This window comes from Primulina eburnea, chromosome 12 (assembly GCF_022965805.1).
Source record: "Primulina eburnea isolate SZY01 chromosome 12, ASM2296580v1, whole genome shotgun sequence".
Taxonomy (NCBI): Eukaryota; Viridiplantae; Streptophyta; class Magnoliopsida; order Lamiales; family Gesneriaceae; genus Primulina; species Primulina eburnea.
In genome coordinates this window covers 37034014-37061178 of record NC_133112.1, presented here as the reverse complement: position 1 = coordinate 37061178, position 27165 = coordinate 37034014, and the positions used below count along the sequence as shown (strand labels likewise).

General features: G+C 32.2%; 3 protein-coding genes across 3 annotated transcripts; 1 reads left to right on the top strand and 2 right to left on the bottom strand.

Moving 5' to 3' along the window:
• Window positions 1–8047: 8047 nt before the first annotated feature.
• On the bottom strand, window positions 8048–9869 carry LOC140807820 (aspartic proteinase PCS1). The gene has a single exon (XM_073164785.1). The coding sequence runs from the start codon at window positions 9717–9719 to the stop codon at window positions 8382–8384; it is 1338 nt and encodes a 445-aa protein (XP_073020886.1). The 5' UTR covers window positions 9720–9869; the 3' UTR covers window positions 8048–8381.
• Window positions 9870–17392: 7523 nt separating this feature from the next.
• On the bottom strand, window positions 17393–19027 carry LOC140807215 (probable E3 ubiquitin-protein ligase RHC2A). Its single transcript, XM_073163966.1, has one exon. It carries the CDS (start codon window positions 18831–18833, stop codon window positions 17661–17663), a length of 1173 nt encoding a protein of 390 aa, XP_073020067.1. The 5' UTR covers window positions 18834–19027; the 3' UTR covers window positions 17393–17660.
• Window positions 19028–24049: 5022 nt separating this feature from the next.
• On the top strand, window positions 24050–25999 carry LOC140808362 (glycerol-3-phosphate acyltransferase 5-like). The gene is made up of 2 exons (XM_073165463.1): window positions 24050–24760; window positions 25019–25999. The coding sequence occupies exons 1-2, from the start codon at window positions 24206–24208 to the stop codon at window positions 25946–25948; spliced, it is 1485 nt and encodes a 494-aa protein (XP_073021564.1). The 5' UTR covers window positions 24050–24205; the 3' UTR covers window positions 25949–25999.
• The last annotated feature ends 1166 nt before the right edge of the window (window positions 26000–27165 follow it).

Genomic DNA, 27165 nt, shown 5'->3' with positions numbered 1-27165 from the left:
GGAAGAAATTTGAATTGGAAACAATCCCTAATGGGAATAATTCAATCTAGTCTGGCACATGGTCCAGTATACTTTGATGTTTATCCTAATTTATCTTTATCTTTGTTTGATCCAAATATATTAGATGCCTTAACATTAAATGTTAAAACTCATGGTTATAATTATACTCCTGGAACAGAAGTTATATGTATCTGTTATCGTATTTATTATAAACCATTATTTACACTAAATCCTATGTGTAAAAGAATAGATAAAAAATTAAATGAAACTATTCTCATAGAAACTAATTTTAATAGATCTAATATTACAACTCGTAGATCTATAAAATGGGAAGAAATAGAATTTCCAGAAAACTGGATAATTGAACAAGCTGTTCCTAGAAATCCTATAATAAATAGAGATTTAGAACAAGTCATACAAACTAATGAAGGATCTGTTCAAATACAGTTTAATAATGAACAAAGAAGATTATTACCCTCTTCTGTTTATGCTAGATCAAGATCTAGTCATTCTTTTATTTCTCCTCTAGATTATATGGTAGATATACCACAAACTTCTAGAGCATCTACTTCTCAAGTTAGAGAAGAATTAGAATCTACTAATACAGTAGATGATTTAATTATAAATCAAAACAATATAGTTCATAAGAGTAACTTTCAAAAAGTTAGAGAAACTGATACAGTTTCAGAAATGAATTTTAGTATTTAATGGATAGTAAACCAAAAATTGATTTTACTAAAGGATCTTCTGCTAGAGCAAAGATCAATGCAGAATTTTATTTACCCAAATGGGAATCGTTCAGAAATTGGTACTTTAAAAGTTTTTCTGAAGAAGAGTTTGAATATATTGTTTCAACATTTTATAAATATTGTGAAAACCATAATAAATTAATACATTTTGTTCCTTGGTTTTTCAAAACATTTATTATAGATTATATTTCTATTCTTGAAAGAAATTATAAACTTTCTTCAGAACAGATTCAAAAATCTGTTTATCCTCCTCAACAATCTTTTATTATAGAAAAGAATAATAAAATTTTAAATTTTACTGCTTTTTCAAAATTATTTGAGAATGATATGTTACAAATTACTGTTAAACATATTAATCAGATAATTGAAAAACAGAATTATACCAACTTATATCTTACGATTATAGGAGAAGAAATAAACTCTCTTAAAGATCGCATTGACAAGATTATTTTAGCTATTAATAAAATTAAACCAGATGTTCATATAGAAGAACCAGAAAATAATATTGTTTCTGTTGCTACCTCATCCATTCAATCCCCTCCTGATATAAAGGATTTTAAATTTAAATCTTCTGTTTCTGATATAGAAAAATTATTAGAAGAAAAATTTAGAAATCTTAATTTAAATACTCTTAATGAAGAATTTGAAGAATTAGATAAGATTAATAATCATTCTGATGATGAAATTAATAAAATTAAATGGGCTGATATACCTACTACATCCAAATATTATTATAATAAACCAACTCCTATGGATGTTCTTATTGAAGAAAATGAATATATTTCCACTAATAGTTATAATGGGAAAAACATTTATGAATGGAATATAGATGGTTTTAGTGATAGGCAAATCTATAATACTGCTCACAGAATGCTAATGTATAGTACTGTGTGTAAATCATCAGGTAATACTGATAAAAATATTGCTAAAATGATAACAGCAGGTTTTACTGGCCAACTTAAAGGTTGGTGGGATAACTATTTACATTATTCCCAAAAAGATGAAATTTATAATTCAATAAAAATGGAAAATAATATACAATCAGAAAATGTAGTTTATACTTTAGTATTAACTATAATTGAGCATTTCACAGGAAAATTCACTGATAATAGTGAACAAATTAGAACTTTATTAAGTAATCTAAAATGTAAAACACTTACTGATTTTAGATGGTATAAAGATACTTTCTTATCTCGTATTTATGAGATTCCAGACTGTAATAATAGTCTTTGGAAAGCTAAATTCATAGATGGCTTACCTTTCTTATTTGCTGAAAGGGTTAGAAAAGTACTAAGAAAAGATGATATAAATATCTCTTATGATAATTATACTTATGGTAACTTAATTAATACTTGTATTCAAGAGGGTTTAGCTCTCTGTAATGAATTAAAATTAAATAATCAAATTAAAAGACAGAATTTACTAGAGAAAAAACAACTAGGTAAATTTTGTGATCAATTTGGTATGTTCATTGTGACATAAACAAATAGACCTTTGAATCCCCATTACATAGGATGGATGAGTTGGTATGGATTTGGGATGCTTTACGAGACGAGTCAAACCGGAATCGGTCGAGAACCGACCCAAACCCATTAGAAAATTGGTTTTTTATAACGGGAAGTGAGTTATTTTAACATTTTTTTTAAAAAATAAAACATACATAAAAATTATAATTTTGAAGAATAAAAAAAATTAGAAGGACAGTAATATTTCAATATATAATAATAGAGAAGAAAAAATCATTTAAACTAATAAATCAAATATTGATGATAGAAAGGGATGGTGTAAGACGAGACATGAGGAATTATTGGGTCGATTATTTGAATGATAGAGCATCCAAGTCCACTTTCACCACCTACTCGAAAACCCTTAATTTTTTTTTCCTTCTTTTTTTTCCCTAAAAAAAAATAAAAAAAACTAAAAATTCATAAATAATATTTTTGTATCTAAAGAGCACTCATAGTTATTTTATTTCTAAAAGTTTTCGAACAAAAATCTAACGTATTATTCAAACAATTTTTCATTTTCACCCGAAATGGTGGACAATAGTCTGATTTGAAATATCGATTTTTTTAAAGATCGGAGATGAATTATTAATCGGATCTTAAACTCGAAACCTCGTTCCAAACATGAGATATTGATGTCAAATTGAAAACAAGCTGGTTGCTAACAAAAAGAACTTGGAGAATAAGTATATAGTTCAAAATAGTTAAATATAACATAAATAATAAGATATATACAAATGTAATTATTTCCACATATTCCAAACGTACTCTCCGTGACGTTTAAATTATTTATTGAAAGAATTATTGTTGTCATGATTCAACATCGATGGCTCTCAAATGACAAATCCAATAAATTTTGTATCTCTCAATGTCCAAGCAGTTTAGTGACGTCTTCGTTCTCTGATAAGTACTTCAATGTGTATTATATGGTCCATATTTTAGGTCTGGTGCGCGCGCGCACATACACACAAACAATTTTGGTCCTATATATATTTGAATTTTACGGTTCTATATTGTCCAATTTCAATTTTAATATATCAGCTTTGTTCGTTTGTTTTAAAATTTAATCATATTTTAGACATGGCGGAGATGCAATATCAATATGACATTGACACTGTTATGTACACTTTCAAAGAAATATGATTTAAATTATGTATGTATGTATTGGATGCACAAGTTTATCAAAAATCAATGTACGAGTGCGACTATTATAAAATCGTGTTACACTCGATCCCTCCACCAGAAAAATTCTGAGAAGTCAATTCCACAAATTTAATGCTCCATTGATTTTTAGAACACACAAATATAATATATATATACACTGTTTTATTAAATCTGAGACACTTATAGTAATTAATTTTGGTGTCATGGTCTGTTCTAATAATTATATATATTAATAAAAGGTGAAAATTTTAATGCAAGTTATATGTAGTTCAGTGGATAGAGTCATTGTTTCTTGGTGTTTAGGTTATATGTTCAATTTTTTATTATTTTATTTTTCAATATATTTTTTATTTTATATATCAAAATTACAGTGTATTCACTCACTGTTTTTTATAATTATATTTTGATCTGCGTTTAAATATAAATCAAAAATATTATATAAGCAGACAACGCGTGTGTCGATGCATTATTATATATAAATGATTGGGCTGGCGGGCGTACGTGTGAATATGGAAAAGAAAAAGACGCAACATCACACGGCGGCAGCGCAAGCTGGCACGAGACATGATCTTATTCCAAGTCAAAGGTCTACACTACTTTACTCGGTTTTTTTGACTTATTTTGACTTTATTTATTATTATTGATTAATATCATAACAATCGACCTATCTATTAATAGCAGTTGAAATTGAGTCAAAGCAAGCTTTCCCCTTTCACCATAATAATACACATTTTATTACAAGATTATAAAATGATCGATTCATCACGGAGACGAAAAATAATATATGTTACATAAAATTTGTTGCATGGAAGACAAGTTGTTTAATGGAAGCATGTAAAAAGAAGAAGAAAAAATTATGAACCTGATATAATGATATAATTAACTATTCGTTGACACAAACAGACAAAAGTATTTGATACGACATCATATGAAGGAAAAAAAATGCATGTAAAGCTTTTAAGACAATGATACGATGTCTCGAGAAGATCAGTTATGATCATTAACGAAGTCGACATATAAAGAAGAAATATTGAAGAAGTTGTAGTGATTTTTAGAGAGCACAAATATTGTCAATCAAAATTGATAAAATATGTAAAAATATCTCAAATTATCAGTTCTATTCAATTATTGAAGAAGAGTGATTGTAGAATTAGATTGTAGAATTAGAGTATATCAATAGGGTTTTGTTTGGTGAATAATTGTTAGACAAGCATTAACATCTCATCAAACTGATTGAATTGTTGATGTTAGTTCTATCTATGAGTCGGACATCAGTTGAATCGAGTTTGTATGACATAATTGTATAATCTAATGGAATCCTTACATTCATATAAGAAAAAGAGACGTAGAAACATGTAACCTTCAAAGTTCCATAAACAAATATCACGTGTCTATTTATTTGTTTTACACAATCAACTTTGTCACACACTATTTAGCGATTCACAAGCTTTGTTTATTCATCGTTTTGGATAATTATTTCTTACGTCAAATCGAATTGTTTCCGCACTTTATATTAAGTTATACTCGACTTATCGGTTCAAATCAAGAATTATTTTATTGGTTCTTAACCCATTCATGGACGATATATGTGTCCGAGTTGAAGAAAAAACTATGAACTCCAAGTGTGTAAGAAATAGATGGTGTCCACAAGGCAGAAACAAAAATTGAAAACTGGCTTCAATTACTTCACCAGACAACTTGACTGACAATTCATAACAAACAGACAAAAATTAATTTTTTTTCACAGTTTCCAATTCAAATTTCATACTCAATAATACCAAATCTTTGTCCGATCTATTTGTCACATCCGAGACTGAATTGGACAAAATAATTGTACTCTGTTAATCAATTAATTAATTATATTAAACAATTCAACTACTACTCAAGTTTAATTTAACATGGATTTTTTAATTAGTGGTGCTTTGCAATCTCGTATTATTTTTTTGGGAATGATTAATTTGAGGAAAAAGGGGTGATAATAACATATTTTCCAATTGGTGTTGTATTTTCTTAATTTTGAGGGGGTTTAAGTTATTTATTTTTCGATATACGATGGAATTCAAGGGCAGAAGTTGAAAAACATCATTAATACTATCAAGAAATTTAGGGCATGATTCCAGTAAATATCACTAGTCTAGACACATGTTTCAAAATTATCACGAGCCTGAAATCACGAATAAGACCGTTAGAAGGGGGTCAGGATGGTGTCCTGACGTAGTCCCTCCGACGCTCAAGTCAAAGATTAAGAATATAAATGGAGAGCAGCTAAGGGTGCTGCTGAAAAACAATATGGTGAATGAATTATCATACGCTCAAACCTGAACCTTGGTATTTATAGGAAAATGCATGGACCTTTGATGAGCTTGTCTTCCATTTGGACTAAGGATGAGTCAGGAGTAGTGGGCACATATATGAGATATCAATCATAGAGATCAGAGATATTAAAAAATATATATATATATATATATTTTTTATTTTAAATTAAAAGGACAAACTCTTATTTTGTATTGTTTTTTTGTCTCTGAACGATAAAATCACACTTTGAGGATCACATGATATAGTCAAATTAAATGTGCGTGTCCATAAGTCATATTCAAAAAACGTTGTTTTGATTCCAACGAAAAATAAAAAATGTTCAAGTTCGATTACATATCAGAATACTTTTAAATAAAGATATTGTTCGAAGACCAAGTGTATTGGTTAATAATATCGTAAAATAATCAGACTAATCAAGTTTTATTATTTATTTAATTTATTACAAAATATAAGTCGATTATTATTTTTCTTAGATAGATAAAAAAAATAAAGTTTCAAATTAATTTGAATATATATCACGTAATTGTTTAAATATATATAGAGTAGGTCTCTTGTGAGACGGTCTCACGAGTCTTTATTTGTGAGACGGATCAACCTATCAATATTCACAATAAAAAGTAATATTTTTTCATAGATGACCCAAATAAGAGATCTGTCTATCATAAAATACAACCCGCTGAGACTGTCTCACACAAGTTTTTGTCATATATTAACAGGTCTCATGTGCAACGATATCAAATATATATCCATGACACCAGACGGAATTGCTCCATACATGTATAAAAAATGTTACTTTTAACTCAAAACAACATATATACACAATATTTCTTCATAACTAAGAATAATAATACTTTTGATAAAAAAATAATATCTTTTATGAGTTAAGCATAATCGATCAGTTTCACTAAATTGATACGTGAGACGATCTCATATGAACTCGATTATAATTTGATGTGATTTTGTTCCCAATTTCTATGAAAATATTTGGTTTTGGTTTAAATTGAAACCAAACCATAGGTAGTACCTATCTATAAAAGATTATATATATTAAAAACAGCTTAGGATAATCTCTTCTTATGGTCCCCCATATATGCATGACTAGATAAGATATTTTTGAAATTTAAAAATATATAATATAAGATACCTTTTTTCACAAGGATTAAATGATAATGGAAAGATTTTGACTTTAAATATGAAAGGAAATCTGATATAGAAAAGAAACCACATTACATTAAATACACTCTATTACGATTGATGTTTCTTTTTGGTAAACTGCAAGAATGAATTATAAAATTTTCGTGTTCTCTATTTTCGTTAATTATTCTAAAAAAAAAAATTTATGGAAATTTAAAAAATCAAAAGAAATTACTCTAAAATTTTACTGATATAATATAATATAAAAATTGTGAGAATTGTACTTTCTAGTGAGAGTTTCAAAATAAAATTAAGTGTGCCAACGCTGTCTACAGCAACATTTTGACTTGAGACCTTCTAGGCTTTCTTGAATTGAATTAAATTGTAACAGCTGGAACACGGTTTTGATTATCCTCCGATATTAATTTGAAATGTTTAATTTTTATCGGGTCAAACACACACATATATATTTTTTGAACAGGTCTCTTGTGAAATAATACCACGAATCTTTATCTGTGAGACGGGTCAACTCTATCGATATTCACACTAAAAAGTAAGAATCTTAGCATAAAAAAAGTGATATTTTTTCATAGATGACTCAAAAAAGATATATGTCTCACGAAATACGACCCGTGAGACAGTCGCACACAATTTTTTGTCAAATTTTTTTTTTACTAGAAAACTTGCACTCTTTATTCAATAATCAAATGTCATCGGTTACAAGTTTGTCAAAAACGAAAAATCACCCGACGCCTAAAATAAAAGTGTAGGAGATGGAATAGAAAATTTTGCCACAACATGTACTATCGCGTTAGGCAATCAGGGTCAAACCCATATATTAATTAGTCACTTCTACATTTATTTATATACGTATTATATGTTATATAAAATCTTTGTGTTACATTTAATTAATTGTTGTATTAAGTAGTTTGAAAATTAATCAGACTATAATTATAGAGTTGAAATGCTTTCAAACCATTCTATTTTACACTGATTACATACTTTATACCGATGAATAAATAATGGATTATCCCAAAAAACTACTAATAATCTATAAATGCGGCACCAAACCAAGAGGGTTTTTAATTAGTCTATTATTATGAGCTGTAGCTCAAGATTTTTTTACAATAAAAAAATCTTCAAACCTCTACCAAAATTTATCTAAATTTAAGGGGCAACAAACATGGCTTCGTGTATGTACATGGACTAGTCGATGTTGGTAAAAAGATAAACGATGCGCACAACAAATATTTGGCTACGTGTGGTAAGATGACTCGGATCAATTGTCGTATCTATACTTTTTTGGTGGTTTGGTAGATACTGCTCATATAGACAGTGTCTTCATCTACTCAGTACATAATACGTGTGTTGAATGATAAATCATGGTTGAAATAGTGACCATGATTTATCCCTTGAACACATGTGTCATGTGTTTAGTGAATAAAGACGTCGTCTATGTGGGTAACATGAACCAAACCGATTGAACTGAAATGGTAAAGAAATCGAGTTCGATTTACTGCGACAATCCCAGCCGTTGGCTTGCTAAATCGCATCTAAACTCGGCCCATCCGACCCTTGAATTCGCCAGATCAAACTCCATCCACATATCCTGCTGGTGATGGTGCCCAATCACATAAGCCTCGACTCCCAATAAATCTGAGTTCCCAAAAGTGAAGCAGAAGATCCCATCACTCCCCCGGGTCATACCCGGAACCCGGTACAGCAACTTCTCACCCGAAACACTCATTTCAACGCCTCGAAACATCAGATTCACGCTCGGCAATGGCGGCAAACCCGCCCTGTTCAGCTCCACTCTGTAGCACAAATCCATCGCCCCTTGGAACACGAAGTTGGGATCCTCGTACGGCCGCAGAACCCCCCTTGTCTGACTCAAGAACTCGTTTTTCAGCGCCGTGTAAGCCGAACCGAGCAAGAAGGTGAACTGCGTGCCCGAATCCACCATGGTTTGGCCTGCGCCGGTGTGATCGGGCTCGTATACCGACTTGGGCAGTGGAAGGATCGTGTTCGAGACCCGTATGCCTTCGAGCTGGACTGTGTACGCGACTCTGTCGAAATACGGCAGAGGAACCGACATCTGAACCATAGGAGTGTAATTCAACGGCCGCAGCCACTGGAAATTCGCCACGCCGAAGAGCAGAACGCCCGACGAGCCACTGCCCGATATGCAATACGAGAATTGAGGGTAACCCATCTGCGAAACGAATGATAAAGCGCCTCTGTTCAACCCGATTAACCCGGTGGTTTTCGAGTCTTCATCAGGGGTGGTTGTGGAGCTGGAATCCATGCACCCGAACGCCATTTGTGGAGCACTACTCGGCCCGCCGATACTGAAAGTTTCGGACGCTAAACTACCTTCGACAGATGACATATCCGCGTACGAGAGAACCACGTGACAGAGCTTATTTGCATCGCAAGAAACGGGTATGGTGAAGTCCCGGGTCCTGGAAGTGCAGGTGGGTGAGGAACATGGGACCGGGCGGTAGGAGGTGGAGATTTGTGGGCTGAAAGACATTGGTGTGGAGGTTGTTTTCTTGCAGTGGAGCCATGAAAGCTCGCTCCCTGTGTCGAGCACCATGGTGACTTGCTGAGGAGGCGAGCCTACTGCGAGGGAGACGGTGAGAGACACGTTGTGGCGGAAAGAGAGCTTGTTGGGTGGTTTTGGGATGATTTGAGTCGAAATTTGCTGTGCTTTTAGTGGCAGAATCAGTGAAGAAGGAGGGTTCGCAGGTTTGCAGGAACCCAACTGCATGAAAAATGTACAGAACATGAGAAATTCAGCAAAAAGAAAGCAGCGAAACTCCATTAGCTTTGTGTTTGAGCTGTGTGGCATACGCAAGGATGGAATAGTTCTTTTTTTTGGCTTTGTGGGTTTTAAAGGCACGACACAGGTTTTATAAAGGGAATCGAGGAGTAGTAGAAAACAGGGCACACGGGCATATTGGTCCACTTCAAAAGTAGTAATATTCCAACAAAATCGATCTACAAATTGGTCCTGTTTTAAATTTTGATTGTTAATAGTTAAAAGTTTTTATTGTGAGACGGTCTCACCAATTTTTATTCATGAAACGGGTCAATCCTACCGATATTCACAATAAAAAATAGAGTATGTCTCTTGTGACACGGTCTCACGAATCTTTATCTGTGAGACGGGTCAACTCTATCGATATTTATAATAAAAAGTAATACTCTTAACATAAAAAGTATTATTTTTTCATGATTGACCCAAATAAGACACCAGTATCACAAAATACGACCCGTGAGACCGTCTCACACAAGTTTTTGCCTAAAAAACAATACTCTTAACATAAAAAATAATATTTTTTCATGGATGACCCAAATAAGAGACTCGTCTAAAAAAATTAGACCGATTAGATCGTCTAATACAAGTTTTTGGTAATAGTTAAAATTTGGTTTTGGTTTAATCAGTTGATTTTTCTTTTAATTCTGCATTGTTTAATATTGATATGATATTAGATATTAACAATTTTATGTCCAGAGTTACGTTAAGGAAAAAATAACAATGAAATAATTAAATTATGAAAATCCATTTAAAATATTAGTGTTTTTATTTATGAAAAAAAAAATATTTTTGTTTTAGAAAAGAATGTATCTTCTTATCGGTACTCGAAAACAGCATGCTAAGCCTCAAGCAAAAACTCCTATTCGGGTCAAAACCAGGAAAACAACAAAATGTATATAATAATTATTACAACACAATCCATATAATTTGATAAATTTAATATAAAATCTCATAAGATAAAAATAAAATATCACGATATCATTTATATAAATATCATTGCACGATATATTTGTTATATATTCTGATCATGATTCACATTCTGCTTTTTAAAACTTTACTATTTTTTTTTTTAAAACCGTGCCATAAATATTTCATACATTTTCTGAATTAAATAGAAATACTAAGAGAACTTAATTAGTTCATTTGAATTAAAATAAACCTGCACTAAAGATCTGACATCTGGCTGGTATTTATAATATAGCAATAAACAATCTACACAAAAATAATGTGTTAGCTTTAACCAAATCATTGTCCTAATTATTATTACTAGATTACGATGAACAACAACTTTGATAGAGACCTTAAAATTATCATTCAAATCAAATCTATGAAAATATAATTTGGCAAATATCATAATATTGATCTATATCATAAAAGATAAAAATTTGTGTGAGACGGTCTCACGGATCGTATTTTGTGAGATAAATCTCTTATTTGTGTCATTAATGAAAAATTATTACTTTTTATGTTAAGGAGATTATTTTTATTATGAATATCGGTAGGGTTGGTCTGTCTCACATATAAAGATTCGTGAGACCGTCTCACAAAAGACATACTCATCAGAAAATGTAGCTGATGATTTTATCCCATAATCAAAGGTTAAAAACTTTAATTTAGTGTCTTAAAAATATAAAAGTTAAAATAATCCTAGAAGATCATGGAAGACATTAAAAAAGTAGAAGAAAATAAAAAAGCATCGAAATTCCAGCTTGGTGAATCAACAACTACCAACTATTAATTTACGATTGGAAAAAAAAGTGCAGAACATATGAATAAACAAATGGTTAATGACATTATTTAATTAAATGGCTGATACAGCAGACAAGAGTCTCCCATTTCCATGCTTGTAAGAAATTCAAATCTTTGTTTAATTTACGAGTCATAATCACATTTAAAACATCACAATTATTTTTTATCTAATTTGACAACTATTATATTATTGATCACTATTTTCTTATGACTTTAAAACCTCCAAGAAATTGATGTGGAATGTTTCGATTGAGGATTAACTTCAAGTGTCTCGTCGCGCTTTCATTTTCTTGTTCAAATTACATTTTAAAAGTTAATTTTATATATTAATCGAAAAATAAACATCTATGATTTAATTATATATATGTGTTGCATTAAACGTGTGCGAGTCAGAGATTTCTAGGATGGATGGCATCCTAATAAATTTTAATGCGTCGAGCTGTTAATGTTCCAAATCACCTTAGAGAACTGACATCGCCTTTTAAAAAAATTGAGAGAAAAAAATTGTTGATGTTGTACTATTTAAACTAGTTAGCCGGCTAGGTTAGTTGTAAAAGAAAAACATCATATTTTAAAAAAAATTATATTTGTATTATTTGCAAAATAATCTTAATTAATCTACAAAATCCTATTATAAATATTAAAAACACAGACAAAACAAAACTAAAATAAATGTTATTGAAAATTTTAAAACATATACAAAAATTAGTCGATCGAATTAAATAAAATCATAAAACGATTTAAAATAAAATAAAATGTTTTTTTTTATACAAAATCATGTCAACATAAATAAAAATATGGCTTGTAATAATATATAATACCTATCCCAGATAAATAGAGGCTGGATGAATTGTTCACTAATTTAAATAGGAACGACACGATGAAGTATTTAATTGATTCAAGTACCCAGTTGATATTTTAATTAATGGGTAGCCCGGAATCAAAATTTGGTAAAATCAGATAATTTTGTTTACGGTCTTGCATTGTTTTATGTGATTATCTTAGAAGTTATAAATGAATCGAGCTGATTTAAGAGTTTTTCGAGCATACTCAAAAAATATTTTATTCGTATTTGGAATTGTCGAATTCAGAAAATTATCTCGTTGGATGGTTAGCGAGTTGCTCGGAAGCTTTAATATTTTATTAAAATAATATAATTATATATTAAATAAATATATCTTGGGTTTTTATTTTCGAATAGATCAATAAAATATTCAAATATTTTGAGCCGAACTCAAACTCGAACAAAAAAAATTCAAGCTTCAAATCAAATTTGAGCTTGAATAATACACTTATTCAACTTAATTCAAAATTAAATTTTAGCGATCTTGCGTTTGATTAAGCTTGTTTACCATTTTTAAATTAAAACTTTGGTTTTTGTACGAGAACTTCATTTTTTTATGATTTTGGTTTTATATCATCGGAAGTCCAGAATTCTCAAAAAAAATGAAATATGCTTGTAAAGGTTGACGCGACACTAGAAATTATTAATATATTAAAACTAAAGTTTGAAAAATTAGTGAGTTAAAACTCAATAGTAATAAAAAAATTATTTTGGATATATTTATTATATTAAAGAGAATAATTTAATATGAATAATAAATAAAGGTAAGTCAACTAAAATAAACAAATATTTTGATTGCACTCAACATCAAAGTACAGTGATTTGCAAGAAAATGTATTTAATGATGAAATATATGTAACGACGAGCGTGCGGAAAATGATTCATCTAATTTGAATACGTGGGAGATTATTATTATCCTATAAAAACATTAGAAAATGCGTTTGTCTCGATATTTATTTATATAATTATCGACATATTTATAATATTATATCATATTGGGATGACAGGAAAAATAGTCCTCTAATTTTGTTTTTTTTTTTGGGTATGTTTTAGTCTTTTTAAAATTCGAATTTAGTTTTTGGTCATGCAAGTTGATTTTTTTTTTTTGTGCCAAAGTGCTAAGGTAGTGATGAATATCTATGATGTGACATTGAAATATTGCAACATATCCACGAAAAACAATCGAATACCAAAAATTAACTTAATTTGTGTGAGACGGTCTCACGGATCGTATTTGTAATACGGATATCTTATTTGGATCATCCATGAAAAAGTATTATTTTTTATGCTAATAGTACTACTTTTTATTGTGAATATGGGTAGGGTTGACCCATCTCACAGATTAAGATCCGTAAGAAGATCTCACATAAGACTCGCTCTTTACTTAAATAACCAAAAAGATTTTTTTCTAAGTTGGCCTATTTTGTTTCTTTACAGGTCCTATATGTTGGTTATTTTTTTGGCCTTTGGTTTTTTTTTTTTGGTGAGTACATCAATATTTTTTACTGTCATGTCAGAACTCTGACAAAAAAGGACCAAAAGCCAGAGAATAACAAATTTATATGGCTAAATTAAAAAATTTAAATAATTACAAAGCTAAAATACAAAATAAATTAAGTGAATAACTAAACATGATATATTAATAGTTCAAATACGAAATTGGATAAACAAAAAAATGTCTCTTGTGAGACGGTCTCACGAATCTTTATATGTGAGACGGGTCAACCTTAGCGATATTTACAATAAAAAGTAATACTCTTAGCTAAGAAGTAATATTTTTTCATGAATGACCAAATAAGAAATCCGTCTCATAAAATACGACCAATAAGACAGTCTCACACAAGTTTTTACCAAACAAAAATTACTTTAGTAGAATTACATTTGACATAAAAATCTCCTGCACAGCGAGTGGTATGGATTATCAGTTGCTCTTTTTATTTTTATTTTTACTTCTTTTTCAAATTTTACTTATAATATAGCATATTAGTAGAATTGTTTGACTCAAAAATTTTGCGTGCAGAAAAGATGTTGGGGTATAATAATTTTTCGTTTTGACTAGAGCAATCAAAACATAACAATTGAACTTCTGTATGATTTAAAAGATTTTAGTTGTATTTTTACCACCATGAATGAATCATCCATTGGCCCAATGTGGGCAGCAGTCCACATTGAAAGTGGCGTACTTAGAAATTTGATATCTATCTGACCTAAATTTTTTACTAACAAATATAAAACAATACATGTCAAAGATTTTAGGAGCTACAATCATAACTTTCTTTAGAATATTTATTTCTTTTTCTTAAATGACTTTAGTTAAATCCAAAAAGTTTAAATTTTATGGGCTCTATTTTTCTTTTTCTATTTGAGCCACATGAGTTAAATATAAGTTAGATTAAAATCTCAATGTAATAAAAATAAAAGAGCCCACTCGAGCTACAGTCTTGGTGGACATACATGTGACTCCTCCCGTGCACTGGGTCTATAATAACATAATATCTCTTATGTTAATTGTTGGGATGCAATCAAAGTCCCACATTGAAAGAGAAAGATAATGAGTTAATAAAGATGGAATGATATCTCCGTTGGTATGAGACCTTTTGGGTGGTTCCAAAAGCAAAACCATGAGGGTTAAAACCCAAAGTGGACAATATCATACCAGTGTGGAGATAGCCGAATTCCATTGGTCCTAACAAGTGGTATCAGAGCCATGGTCTAGATCGAGCCGTGTGGGTAGAATCCTCGATACATAAATGAAACTCTCGGGGTGGTTAATGCTCCCAGTATTCATGTAAGGTGTGCGCTCCAACGCAGTGAAATGGAGTAACCTCGATTGGAGGACGAATAAGGCTTGAGGGGAGGCTCGGACTATGAGAATAATAGTGGAACTTCGTTTGAGGGAAGGATTGCTGGGATGCAACTAAAGTCCCACATTGGAAGATCTAAAGAAAGATCATGGGTTAATAAAGATGGAATGATATCTCCATTGGTATGAGGTCTTTTGGGTGGTTCCAAAAGCAAAACCATGAGGGTTAAAACCCAAAGTAGACAATATCATACCAGTGTGGAGATATCCGGATTCTATTGATCCTAACATTAATTATGTCATTTGCTACTGTTGTGAGAATGTTTTCAAGCAAATGAGTGATGATTAATTGAATAATATTTCGCCGTTTATGTAGAGGAAGAAATATTTTAGCAGTTGAAAATGAAGTTATTGTATAAAAGTTTCAAAATATAGAGACTCGAAAGTACAAATTGTAAGATAATTATTTTGTGATGCTTAATGCTTACTTGATTAGAATATTCATATATATTTTTTTATTTATTAATTATAATATATAGTTGTCTATACTTAACAAAGATTCTAGCTCAGTCCTTGGTTACCACCAATTATTGTGTTTAGCAAAGCAATAAACCTTTGATCTTAAAAAAATATTTAAAACACCAATTTAAACGTGACAGTAACAAAAATATTCAACTTCTTAAAATCGAACAATGCGTGTTTGGCCATTATATCTAGCCTTAGTCGGATGTCCAAAAATAACAACTCTTTTAAAAGAGAGAAGATTTGGAAACAACAATCGTGAGAGATGACGTGAAAAGAAGTGCAAGTAAGAATCGAAAATACAAATTTGAAATATAAATGAAAATTCAAAAACTAAACTAGGGGAATGTAGTAAAAGATATGATAAAGAAAATGGATAATTTTGTGAGACGAATATCCACCCGGCTCGATTCATGAAATAAATTACATTTTATTTTAAATATTACTTTTCGTTTTAAATACGATTGGTTTGACCGATCTCACAGAAATAGATAATCGAGACCGTTTCACACGCTAAATTTTCAATAAAATGACCACCTCCTAATTGCGGCCCATTTTTATTTAGAAACCATAGCTAGTTTAAATGAATGGACTTTGTTTATTTCTGTTTTAAACAATCTTTAATTGGTGAAGTCCATTAATAATCCAACCATCCAAAAAATGAAATAGGAATTTAATCACCAAAAAAAGATTCCCGACACACGAACATAATGTAACCAAATATTTGATTTTTAATTTGTTTTTCGAGAACGAAAGGAATCACTATTAAGGTAATTTATTCGATTATCCCGAGTCAACTAAACATAATTGATATTTTTTTTTAAAAAAAGCTCTATTATGACAAAAAGGAGTGGAAATTATATTTAATACATTAAGTTGATCTATTGATTATTCATTAGACAATATATAATTATACATCCTTAATCCTTAAGGTACAAGGATGAGTTTTGCTGAAGAGTCTCGCAAAAGATGTGTAAAAAGACTTTGAAACAATATACTTCTGCGCCTCTCCCGAACACGCGGAGTCTTAAGTCGCGTGTAGCTTTAGCCATTCGATGAGAATGGACTCTGCGCCAAACAAGCCCATCCACGAGCTGTAGCGTAGCATAGACCAACCGCGCTTCTAACACAGTGAACTCGAAGCCGGAACAGCGAGGAAGATGGAACCCCTAGGGCGATTTCAGATACGAAGGTATGAGAGAACACTCAAAGATCATGCTTTCAGACACCTGTTCAGTTCAAATTTTTTAAACGAAATAAGCCTTTCAAAACCTGACCAAAACATCATGCTCTACCCTGTAAAAACATATCAGAGAACATGTGTCTGGTAGAAGTTATGGGCCATCAATATTTTCCCGTGCCACATTCGGGGAGCAATGACTTGATGGACGATGGATGATGGAACCGCCTAGTGGCACATTCAAGATGCTAGCTCATCATAGTTGAATTTCTCAATACCTGCATCTTGCATACAATAAACTGCACCAAGGGGTGCGCCATTACACAAGAATTGAGAGATATGTATACCACAAGAATCGGTAGCATCCATTTTGACAACTCTATAACTTCAATATAAACAAGTTCACCAAAAGAGGTCTTTTGAATATTATGATCCATTTGGCACAAGATTCACGGGCAAAGTTAGAAGGCAAAAATACATATGGAACAGATATATATAGCATTTGAAAGCTTCAAAGGAAACCTTAGATGACAAAATTACAGATGAAACAGATATTATATAGCATTAGAAAGCTTCAAAGGCAACATTAGATGGCAAAAAGTACATATGAAACATGTATTATCGAGGATTAGAAAGCAACTACAACGTGAAAAAATGTAAAGGGGAATAACTAGGAAAGAACTGCTAACTTGGAATGCAATATTTTGATACATTAGGCCGGGCACACTATTCATGCTCCGATTTATCAATTCTTTGTTCCATTTCACTCATATTACTTCTCTTAATACAATCGAACAAAAGAGAGTTTACAACAAGCCATCATAGTGTGCCCATAACAATATATGTATTTGATTTGAAATCAAACTCAAGATATCACCATCTCCTGTCATTCCCATCATCAACTTCCAAACCCCATCCTCTATGCCGACTGGATGAGGAGCTCAAAACAGAAGGCAACATGCCACTCCTTCGACTCGTCATAGAATCCAAACTAGAATTAGAGTTGGCCGATCCCCTTCGACCAAAACAAGCAAACAAACTATTGACGAACCTCCTCAACCCACTCCTCTCCCTGGACACATTCCCTCTAGAACCCCACGAAATCCTCCTTGGAACACCATTGCTATTGAAACCACCATCCATTTCAGTGTAAACCACCGGTAACTCCCTTTCGCCACCTCTTCTCCCACCGGAAAACCTCCCCACGGCAAACCCTCCACCTGGTAATCTCCATATCGTCAGTCCTACCGTCTCATCATCATTCCCCACCTCACTCGCAGCTCTATTCACTTCACTTGCATCCGGGTTAACGTTATTATTCTCGTTTTCAGTGGGCAACTCATGTCTACAAACGGGACAAGAATTTTTCAAAGTAAGCCATGGCAAGATGCAATCTTGATGGTACAAGTGGTTGCAGGGCATTTCGCGAGCCTCACTTCCCAACTCGAAAGCTTCTTTACAAACCGCGCAATAAGATTCAACCGCTATATGCTGGTCAACTATCTCCACAGTGGGCATAGATTCGATCGCCGCCTTCGAAGCAGGAGGATTACTATCAATTCTAGCAAGCCCGTTCGCCTCAATTTGAGCCAACTGATCAAGCAACCTGTCAAAACCAGACCCGAGCAAGAATTCAGACATGGTCGCCGGTAATGGTCTCAAACCCGACCCGGCTCCATCATCATAGTACAATTCGAACCCCCTACCACCACCCGCAGCAGCCTCCTCCCCCGCCCGGCTACTATTGGGACCACGAAGAACAATAACCGGGTTGAACGGCGACCTGTCACCCCCGTTCCTACGGCTCCTCCTCAGCCTCGGGCTCGAGCCCGACCCTGAACCAGATCCCGAATCTGGCGTCCGCATCATATACATGGCGGCCGCCGGGAAACGTCGTCGCCGCGAGTCGGAGAGCGAAGATCGAGTTGGGTTATCCACCTCCTCCACGAAACCGCCGCTGCAATCCGGGCAAGAGACAGAATCTTGGTCAGAAACCCTAACAAATCGGTTGCATCTGTAGCACCAATAGGTTGAAGACATCGACATCCACGGATCTTTCTCTTCTTCTTCAGCTACAATTCTTGAAATCAACGAGAATTACACAAGAATAACACGAACCCAGATCCGCAAAATCCAATCTTTGTGCAAGCAGATCGAAATCGAAAAGCAAATAGAGGGAGAGAAATGGGGGATCTTGGGATGTAGGAATGAAGAGAGAGGAGGAAACAAAAGAACGGAGGATACGGTTGGGAATAAAATTGGAGAAAGTAGGGGTAAATGTGGAATAAAGTGGAAACTGTGAGGGTAAATATGGAAATAAGGGGCCTTGACAAGGGGCGGTTTAGTGGGCGTCAACTGTCGGAATGTGAACATTGTACTGAATAGGCGCGTGAGACGTCAACTGGTATATTCCGATCCCATCATTTCTCGATTAAATTAGTCATACATATATATTTTAGGCCAAAATTAGTAATATATCCTATATTTTTTTTAATAAAATTATTAGTCTATGAGATAAATTAATATGCATAAATATAATGAAACGTGGAAGATGGTTATCGATTAGTAGGTTGATTAAAAGTATTTATACTTTTTATTCCATATTTCTTCATTTTTTTTAAATTTTAAAAAGACAACGATGACGATTTTTTTAGATCTGATCATATTGACACGCATCAAGAAGTTTTCATGATATCCATATACCGATCAAGTGATTTATCTTCATATTAGTCGGGAGATCAAATCCAAGCGCCTTCATTCCCTTCTCTGATGTCTGACCTTAGGCCGTCTTCTTCTCCATATGATACGAGGATATTCCCACTGTTATATAGTGTATACATTAATCCCAATACGCCATATTTTCAGTGGTGACAAAGAAAGAAAGAAATAAATTGTTGTAGCAATGACTACAAGTCAAGCTAATTAGCAAAAACATATATTTGAATACATGAGTAATTCAGTCATATGATGAAGCTAAAGAAATTTCCAACGTCATGTCAACAATTTTTGATATCATGTAATCATTTACAGGTTACGAGTCGTCATTTCTCAGCACACAGAATTATTATGGTAAAAAGCCTAAAATTCAAAAAAAAAAAATGCAAATGAGTGGACTAATATAGTGAATTATCTCACAATAAGATACAAATAAAAAGCATACAAGCTAAAAGACAAAAAATCAAATTTTCCAAAAACAAGTAATAAAATCATTCTTCATGTGTTAAGTTTGTCTAGTCTTCTCTCTATAAATCTTGTTCATTGTTTCAAAAAGTTTTAAACTAGACATTGAATATTTGTACTTAAACCTTGATGTTATTGGAGTAACTATTTTGAATTGATCTCACATCAAAAAACTTTTTAATTTTAGCCCAACATTCTTTAGAAATAGAGATTTTATTTTATGTACTTATTAGTATTTTTAAAAGATCTCATTAATCTTTCTTCACATTTCTCTCGATTGTTTCCTATATATTTGGTAATTCTTATGGTAATACCTTGAGGGAACGTTTGGTTTGAAGGATAAAATAAACTAATGATTAGTATGTAAATGATAAAGAAAATGATTGTAGTAGAAATGTAATATATGGTGTAAAATAGTATTTTGTTTGATAAGATTTTTAAGTGTGAGATAATTTTGAATTTTTTGATTAAATGACAAAATTGCCCTTTCCTCTTTTTTCCTTCAACTCCGGCGGCGGCAATCGACATTGGCGACGGAGACGGCAGGTCGGCGGCTGGCCGTGGCCGGCCGGAAGAGGTGGTCGGTGATCGGCGGCGACGGCAGGGTCGGCAGCTGGCGGTGGACGGCCGAAAGTGAGGCTGTCGTCGGTCGGAAGTTGCGGCGGCGGCCGGCCTTTGGCGGGGGTTGCCGGTGGACGGTCGGTGGAACGAAGTGGTGGTGAGTTTGAATTTAGGAGAAGGGTAAAAATTAGAAAAATACGATGGATTAAGAGTGAAATAAATATTCCTAAGGGGTGAGGAGGTATTATTTAACCTACTTAATATAACATAATTATTCATATGAAGGATTGACTTGAATAAATAAAAAATATACCAAACGAATGATTAGATGGATTTTAAAAAAATAAACCAACCTAATCAAGCAAACCAAACATTGCCTAAGAATTCATATAGTTTTTTGACATTGTCTAATATGTCACATCACACAAAAAAAATAATGTAGCTCCCCTTATAGTCATTGGATGTACAGTTGGGTAATACTTCGAGTTAACATCGAAATAACTACAGTATTATTTGAAGCTATATATATGTGGGGTATAAATAAAGCAGACCGAGTTACTATCTTTTTCAGCCAACTCGAAAAAATATATGATTCACATTCTTCGAATTCAAGGTAAAATTTAACTTGTTCGAATTTTCTTATAGCCGGACTCGAGCTCAAATTATATCCTTTGATAATTTATTAGCCGTTCGTGAGATTTATCATCTTATTTTAAATAATATACTTAAATATTATAAATATATATATATCATATATGTGGAATATTTTGAGTTGAACTCGAACTTAATCCTCTATTCGAACCAAACTTAAGAAAAAAATATATTAAACTTTTCGACCTTCTAATCAAAATGGAATTCGAAATTTAAAATTTCGATAATATACTGACAAGACTAGCTACTTTTGGACTTGGTGAAATTTTTGAAGAAAAACATAAATATCACAATAAAATTACAAAAAAAATTCATCTTAATTTAATTAATAAAGTTATAAATAAATTTATTTATAATTGTAATATTTCGATAAAATATTCAATTATCTTTATTTATATACATTTGAATATTTAACTCATGATATTACTCTTAACATAAAATATTATCACAAAGAGTCTTTTTAATTATTTTTATTTTAATATAATCTTTAGATGCTTCTTATAAATATTATTTAACAAAAATTTTAATATATATGCAGAATGCATATGTCAAGGATCGCTAGTATTGTATTATTTTTTAGGCAAAAACTTATGTAAAACGATATAATATGTCGTATTTTGTGAGGCATATATCTTATTTGGGTTATTATGAAAAAGTATTACTTTTTATACTATGGCATAGTTTGATACACATGATAATATAAACATGTGATAAATAATATAAGGATAAGTTAAGGATAAATAAGATGTAGGATATTATATTTAACGTTTAGTATGATTTTAATAAGAGTGATTAAATTTATATATTAGATTTTATTTGACAAAATTAACTTTATCATAATAAATTTTATAACTTCAAAATTGTTGCTTATCGGCGCATGCATGATTTATTTATTTTTACCTAATTTTATATATTATATAATATGATAATTGAGCCCTTGATTTTATGAGTCAAGTCAAATATCAATTTTTAAGATTTATCGAGTGATACTAATAATTTTATTGAGATTTATAAAAATTATTAATATAATTATCTCGAAATCATATATAATTATCATATTATATTATATGTAGGATCGAGTGTTTACCGCTTTACCAAAAGTTATAGCTAATGGTAATGGTGCGACTCAAATCTTTTAAACCGCACAGCAGCACAAGGACCATGGTTCGATCGTTCTACCAAGCAAGGACAATTATTGCACCCAACATAATATATAAAAATAAATAAAAATATTTATTTGATTTTAATTTCTACCTACTAGCATAGATTTATAAAAATCATTTGTAAAGTGAGGGTAATTAAGTCATTTGTAGTACATTTAATCATTAAATTAAAATTATCACACCTAATAGAATGGACATTTTATCCCTCTAAAAAATTATTTATCAAGGGCACATGATATTATCATGGGCTTTTTTTAAAAAAGATACCAAACATGGGATAAGTAAGATTATTTATCAATCACTCCCTTATCCCATGTACCAAACTATGCTTAAGAGTATTATTTTTTTATTGTAAATTTCGGTAAAATTGACTCATCTTACATATAAAAGATTTATGAAACCGTTTCACAATATACTTACTCTTATTTTTATGCACGAGGTACAAAAGATTTCAACTCTCATCAGACATCAGGCAAGCTCGCGACAACGATTTGTAACAAAATCGCATTTTGCGGAGTTAACTTAAGACACGGAATAAATTTGAGGCCCATGCCAATGCCACGCGGGCATTAACATTGCTACAAAATAAAAAAAGGGGAAATAATCTTTTTCTCTAGTGATTTGTCAAAATTTGTATTTTACTCAAGCTTGTGACTTAAGTTTTAATTTAAAAGTTATATATATATATTAAGTTTTAATTTAAAAGTTATATATATATATATATATATATATATATATATGGATATTTTGTAACATCACATTAACATTTTTCAAAGTCGATATTCTAATTAAATATGATTAAAAAAATAAAATTTAATGCATCAAATCAAACTTAAATTATTTATTAGACTAAAATCCAAAATGAAATAATTTAGTGGACCAAAGAAACTATTATCCAAAAGTAAAATTACGATAGCGATATTATTTCTTTTTTTGGATAAATATATTTGGGTAGAAATAAAGATTGGGAAAAGGAAATAATTCATAACGTGGGAAAAATACAAAATTCATATTATAATTAGCCTGTACAAACCTTGACTTTCTAATTGGTCAAATTTTGATTTCATTACACTAAGTTTCCGTTTTTTCACATATAAACCAGTTTTTGCCGAAATTCCCCACTTTAGTTGGATATGTCGGTAATACTTGGTTGAAAAAACACCAAGTGTCCAATTAGATATCCAACTTAAAGCAAAATTTCATGTAAGACGGTCTCATATATCGTATTTTGTGATATAAATATCTTATTTGGGTCATCGATGAAAAATATTACTTTTCAGGCTAATAATATTACTTTTTATTGTGAATATCGGTAGAATTGACCTGTCTCAGAGATAAATATTCGTGAGACCATCTGAGAGACCTACTCTCAACTTAATTACATCAACTGTTGTTATATATATATATATATATATATATATATATGGCAGCATTAAAATTCTAAGTAAGTTACCTAATCTAATATATATAAATGACAGAATCTAGGTACATTTTGGTAGGAACTTTGGACCCTCAGATTTTAAGTAAAATTGTATTAATTCTTACGATGAAGTCGGTTGGGGTTAAGTAATCAAGATTCTTGCTATTTTAACGTGGCGTATACTACTACTATTCGATGTAGATATATCCACCAGTAGACTAAGAACGAAGCCCGAAAACATATATTCTCACACAAATATATTATAAATAAAGCAAAATATAAGCAAAAATTGGTAGGTTTGAACAGATAGATGTCTCTCTTCTTTCATTAGAGCATAGTCAAATCCACCTTCATCTTACAAACTTTAAAATCTTTCTTTTCATTAACCAATCCGAACCTTAAAAGTTGCATTTGATCATTCTTGGAAGGAAAAGGAAACCCCAATGGAGTCTGTTGTTTCGGAGCTTGAAGGCACCCTTTTGAAGGATCTTGACACCTTCTCATACTTCATGCTGATAGCATTCGAAGCATCCGGTTTGATCCGGTTCGCGTTGCTGCTAGCATCGTGGCCGCTGATTCGTCTTCTCGAGCTTTGTGGGAGAGGGGACTATGGGCTTAAGATAACAATTTTTATAGCCACAGCTGGGGTTCCAATATCTGAGATTGAAGCAGTTGCAAGAGCTGTTTTGCCGAAGTTCTACTTAGACGATATCGATATGGAAGCTTGGAGAGTCTTCAGTTCGTACAAGAAACGAGTAGTGGTGACGAAAATGCCTAGGATTGTGGTCGAGAGGTTCGTGAAGGGGAATTTGGGAGCGGATGGCGTCGTTGGGAACGAGCTCTACGTAAATCGATTCGGCTTTGCTACCGGTCTTGTTGGCGATGATTTTTGTTCATTCGGGACGAGAATCGCTGAGTTATTCGGGGGTGAAAAACCAAGCTTAGGTCTGGGAAGGCCTGGTTCTGCATGTGGCTCATCATTCCTACCATTTTGCCATGTGAGTTTTGGTCATAAGTTTATGCGTAAATATTTTACTTAATTTTATCCATGTTAACGAATTCAATTTCCAAACTTGATCATCCCGCAGCATGATGAGTGCACGCATATTATTGATATATTATGTAACGATAAAATTGAATATTGTATATATAGAATATTCTCGTACAAACATATATAGATAGATCAACACCAACTTTCACTTAGCATGGATCTAACACTTGACTTTTCTTGCAATATTTCTATTTGCAACAAACAGGAAGAGTGTCATCCACCATTCTCCAACAACAAGAAACAAGTGCCCCTCACAGCTGTCCCCGTACCGGTAGTGTTTCACGATGGCCGCCTTGCCTTACGACCAACCCAGTCGGCCGCCCTCCTGATCCTTCTATGGATCCCTCTTGGTTTCCTTCTTGCCATCATCCGGATAATCCTAGGCATAATAACTCCCATGTGGGCTATACGCCATGTTTCGCCGCTTTTCGGAAGCAGGGTTGTGGTAAAAGGAAACCCTCCTCCCCCAGCCTCCGTCTCCACATCCGGTGTCCTCTTCGTTTGCACGCACAGAACCCTGATGGATCCCGTGGTCCTCTCAGCTGTCCTCCGCCGCAGAATCCCAGCTGTCACTTACTCCCTTTCTCGCCTATCCGAAATCTTGTCTCCCATCCCGACCGTCCGTCTGACGAGAATCAGGGACGTTGATGCGCAGAAAATCAAACGGGAGCTCGAAAAAGGAGACCTAGTTGTCTGTCCAGAAGGAACTACTTGTAGGGAACCTTTCCTTTTGAGATTCAGCGCTCTTTTCGCTGAGCTAACGGATCGAATCGTTCCTGTCGCCATGAATTATAAAGTAGGGTTCTTTCATGCAACCACAGCTAGGGGTTGGAAAGGTATGGATCCAATATTTTTCTTCATGAACCCAAGGCCGGTTTACGAGGTCACGTTCTTGAATCAGCTGCCAGCAGAAGCTACTTGTTCTTCGGGTAAAAGCCCACATGATGTTGCTAACTATGTTCAGCGAATCTTGGCTGCGACTTTAGGGTTTGAGTGCACAAATTTTACTAGAAAAGACAAGTACAGGGTGCTCGCAGGGAATGATGGAATTGTATCCCAGAATTCATATGGGAATCCTGCCATGCAATTGGTTAACACTTTGAAGGAATTGGTGGGAAGTTTCATTATTCACTAATGGAGAAATAAGCACCAGGCCTTGGTACATAAATATTATGTGTTTCCATTATTATTTTTATAATATGTTTATGGGTTACTTTTATTTGTTTTAATTGGGACATTTTCATTATCAAGCTAGATATTAGTCCATTGGGACATCAATTTTCATATAACACAGAGTATGATGAAATAAGCAAATATAAATTGGGAATCTAATATGTAATGCAGTTAACAAGAATTTGAGAAAGAGACGTAAAGCTTAAGAGAGAACGTAAGATGCCCAAGTAACGAGGTTTACGATGAGTATCACTTTCAAGCAAGTCAAAAACTAGTGTGATACGGTTTCACGAGTCGTATTTTGTGTATAAATATTATATTTTTAAAAATATATGTTATTATTAAATTTTAAATGTAAAGATCTAATTGAGGAACATATTATATATGTCAGATTTATTAGAAAAAAAGAATAACTGTTAGTAATTCACTGCCGTAGATTTTTTATCATAGGAATGAAAATGTGTTTTTATTACCTAAAGTAACCATTTTTGTTAGCCTATGAATCTTTCTTTTTACACAAATTAATTTGAAACCATCTCACATTATAAACTTTGTTAGACAGTTCACTGCAAAATTATCATTTATTGTTAGTTATGCTACGAAGAAATATTATGTAATAGACGTTCATTTGTGTGAAAAATATTTATTTTTATGTGAAAAATATATTATGTAATATATGTTAATTTGAGTAAATCATAATATATTTAAATAAAAAATATTACTTTTCACCGTTGATATAGTCTGGATCAATTCGTCTCATGAATATAAGTGTCTCACAATGCTACGCAGGAGATATACTATTCTATTTATATAAAAAATGAAAAAAACAAATAAGAAATACTCATTTTCATTGCAGGTGTGGACTGCGGAGATTCGTCTCACAAATATTCGTCTCACAAATATAATTTATGAGTCGTGTACATTATATCTATTATTCTATCTATAAAATAAAATAAAAAATATGTACAATTCTATAGGTTGGTGCAAACATAAGAAGGGTATTTCAGGAATCCATGTTGAGATATATCAAACCTACACTCATATTTATCATATCGTATAGATAAATACTAAAACATTTCTTGTTATTTCTATTTGTAAAATATTTGTTGTTTGCTTTCGAAACAACATACATATCTTACAAACATGTTGCCTGTTGGACGCACACTTGTACATACAAAA

Excerpts from the sequence above, each read along its gene's own strand:
- LOC140807820 (XM_073164785.1), bottom strand. The coding sequence starts at position 9,719 with ATGCCACACAGCTCAAACACAAAGCTAATGGAGTTTCGCTGCTTTCTT.
- LOC140807215 (XM_073163966.1), bottom strand. The coding sequence starts at position 18,833 with ATGTCGATGTCTTCAACCTATTGGTGCTACAGATGCAACCGATTTGTT.
- LOC140808362 (XM_073165463.1), top strand. The coding sequence starts at position 24,206 with ATGGAGTCTGTTGTTTCGGAGCTTGAAGGCACCCTTTTGAAGGATCTT. Across the intron at positions 24,761-25,018 it reads CATTCCTACCATTTTGCCAT|GAAGAGTGTCATCCACCATT; the intron begins GTGAGTTTTGGT and ends TGCAACAAACAG.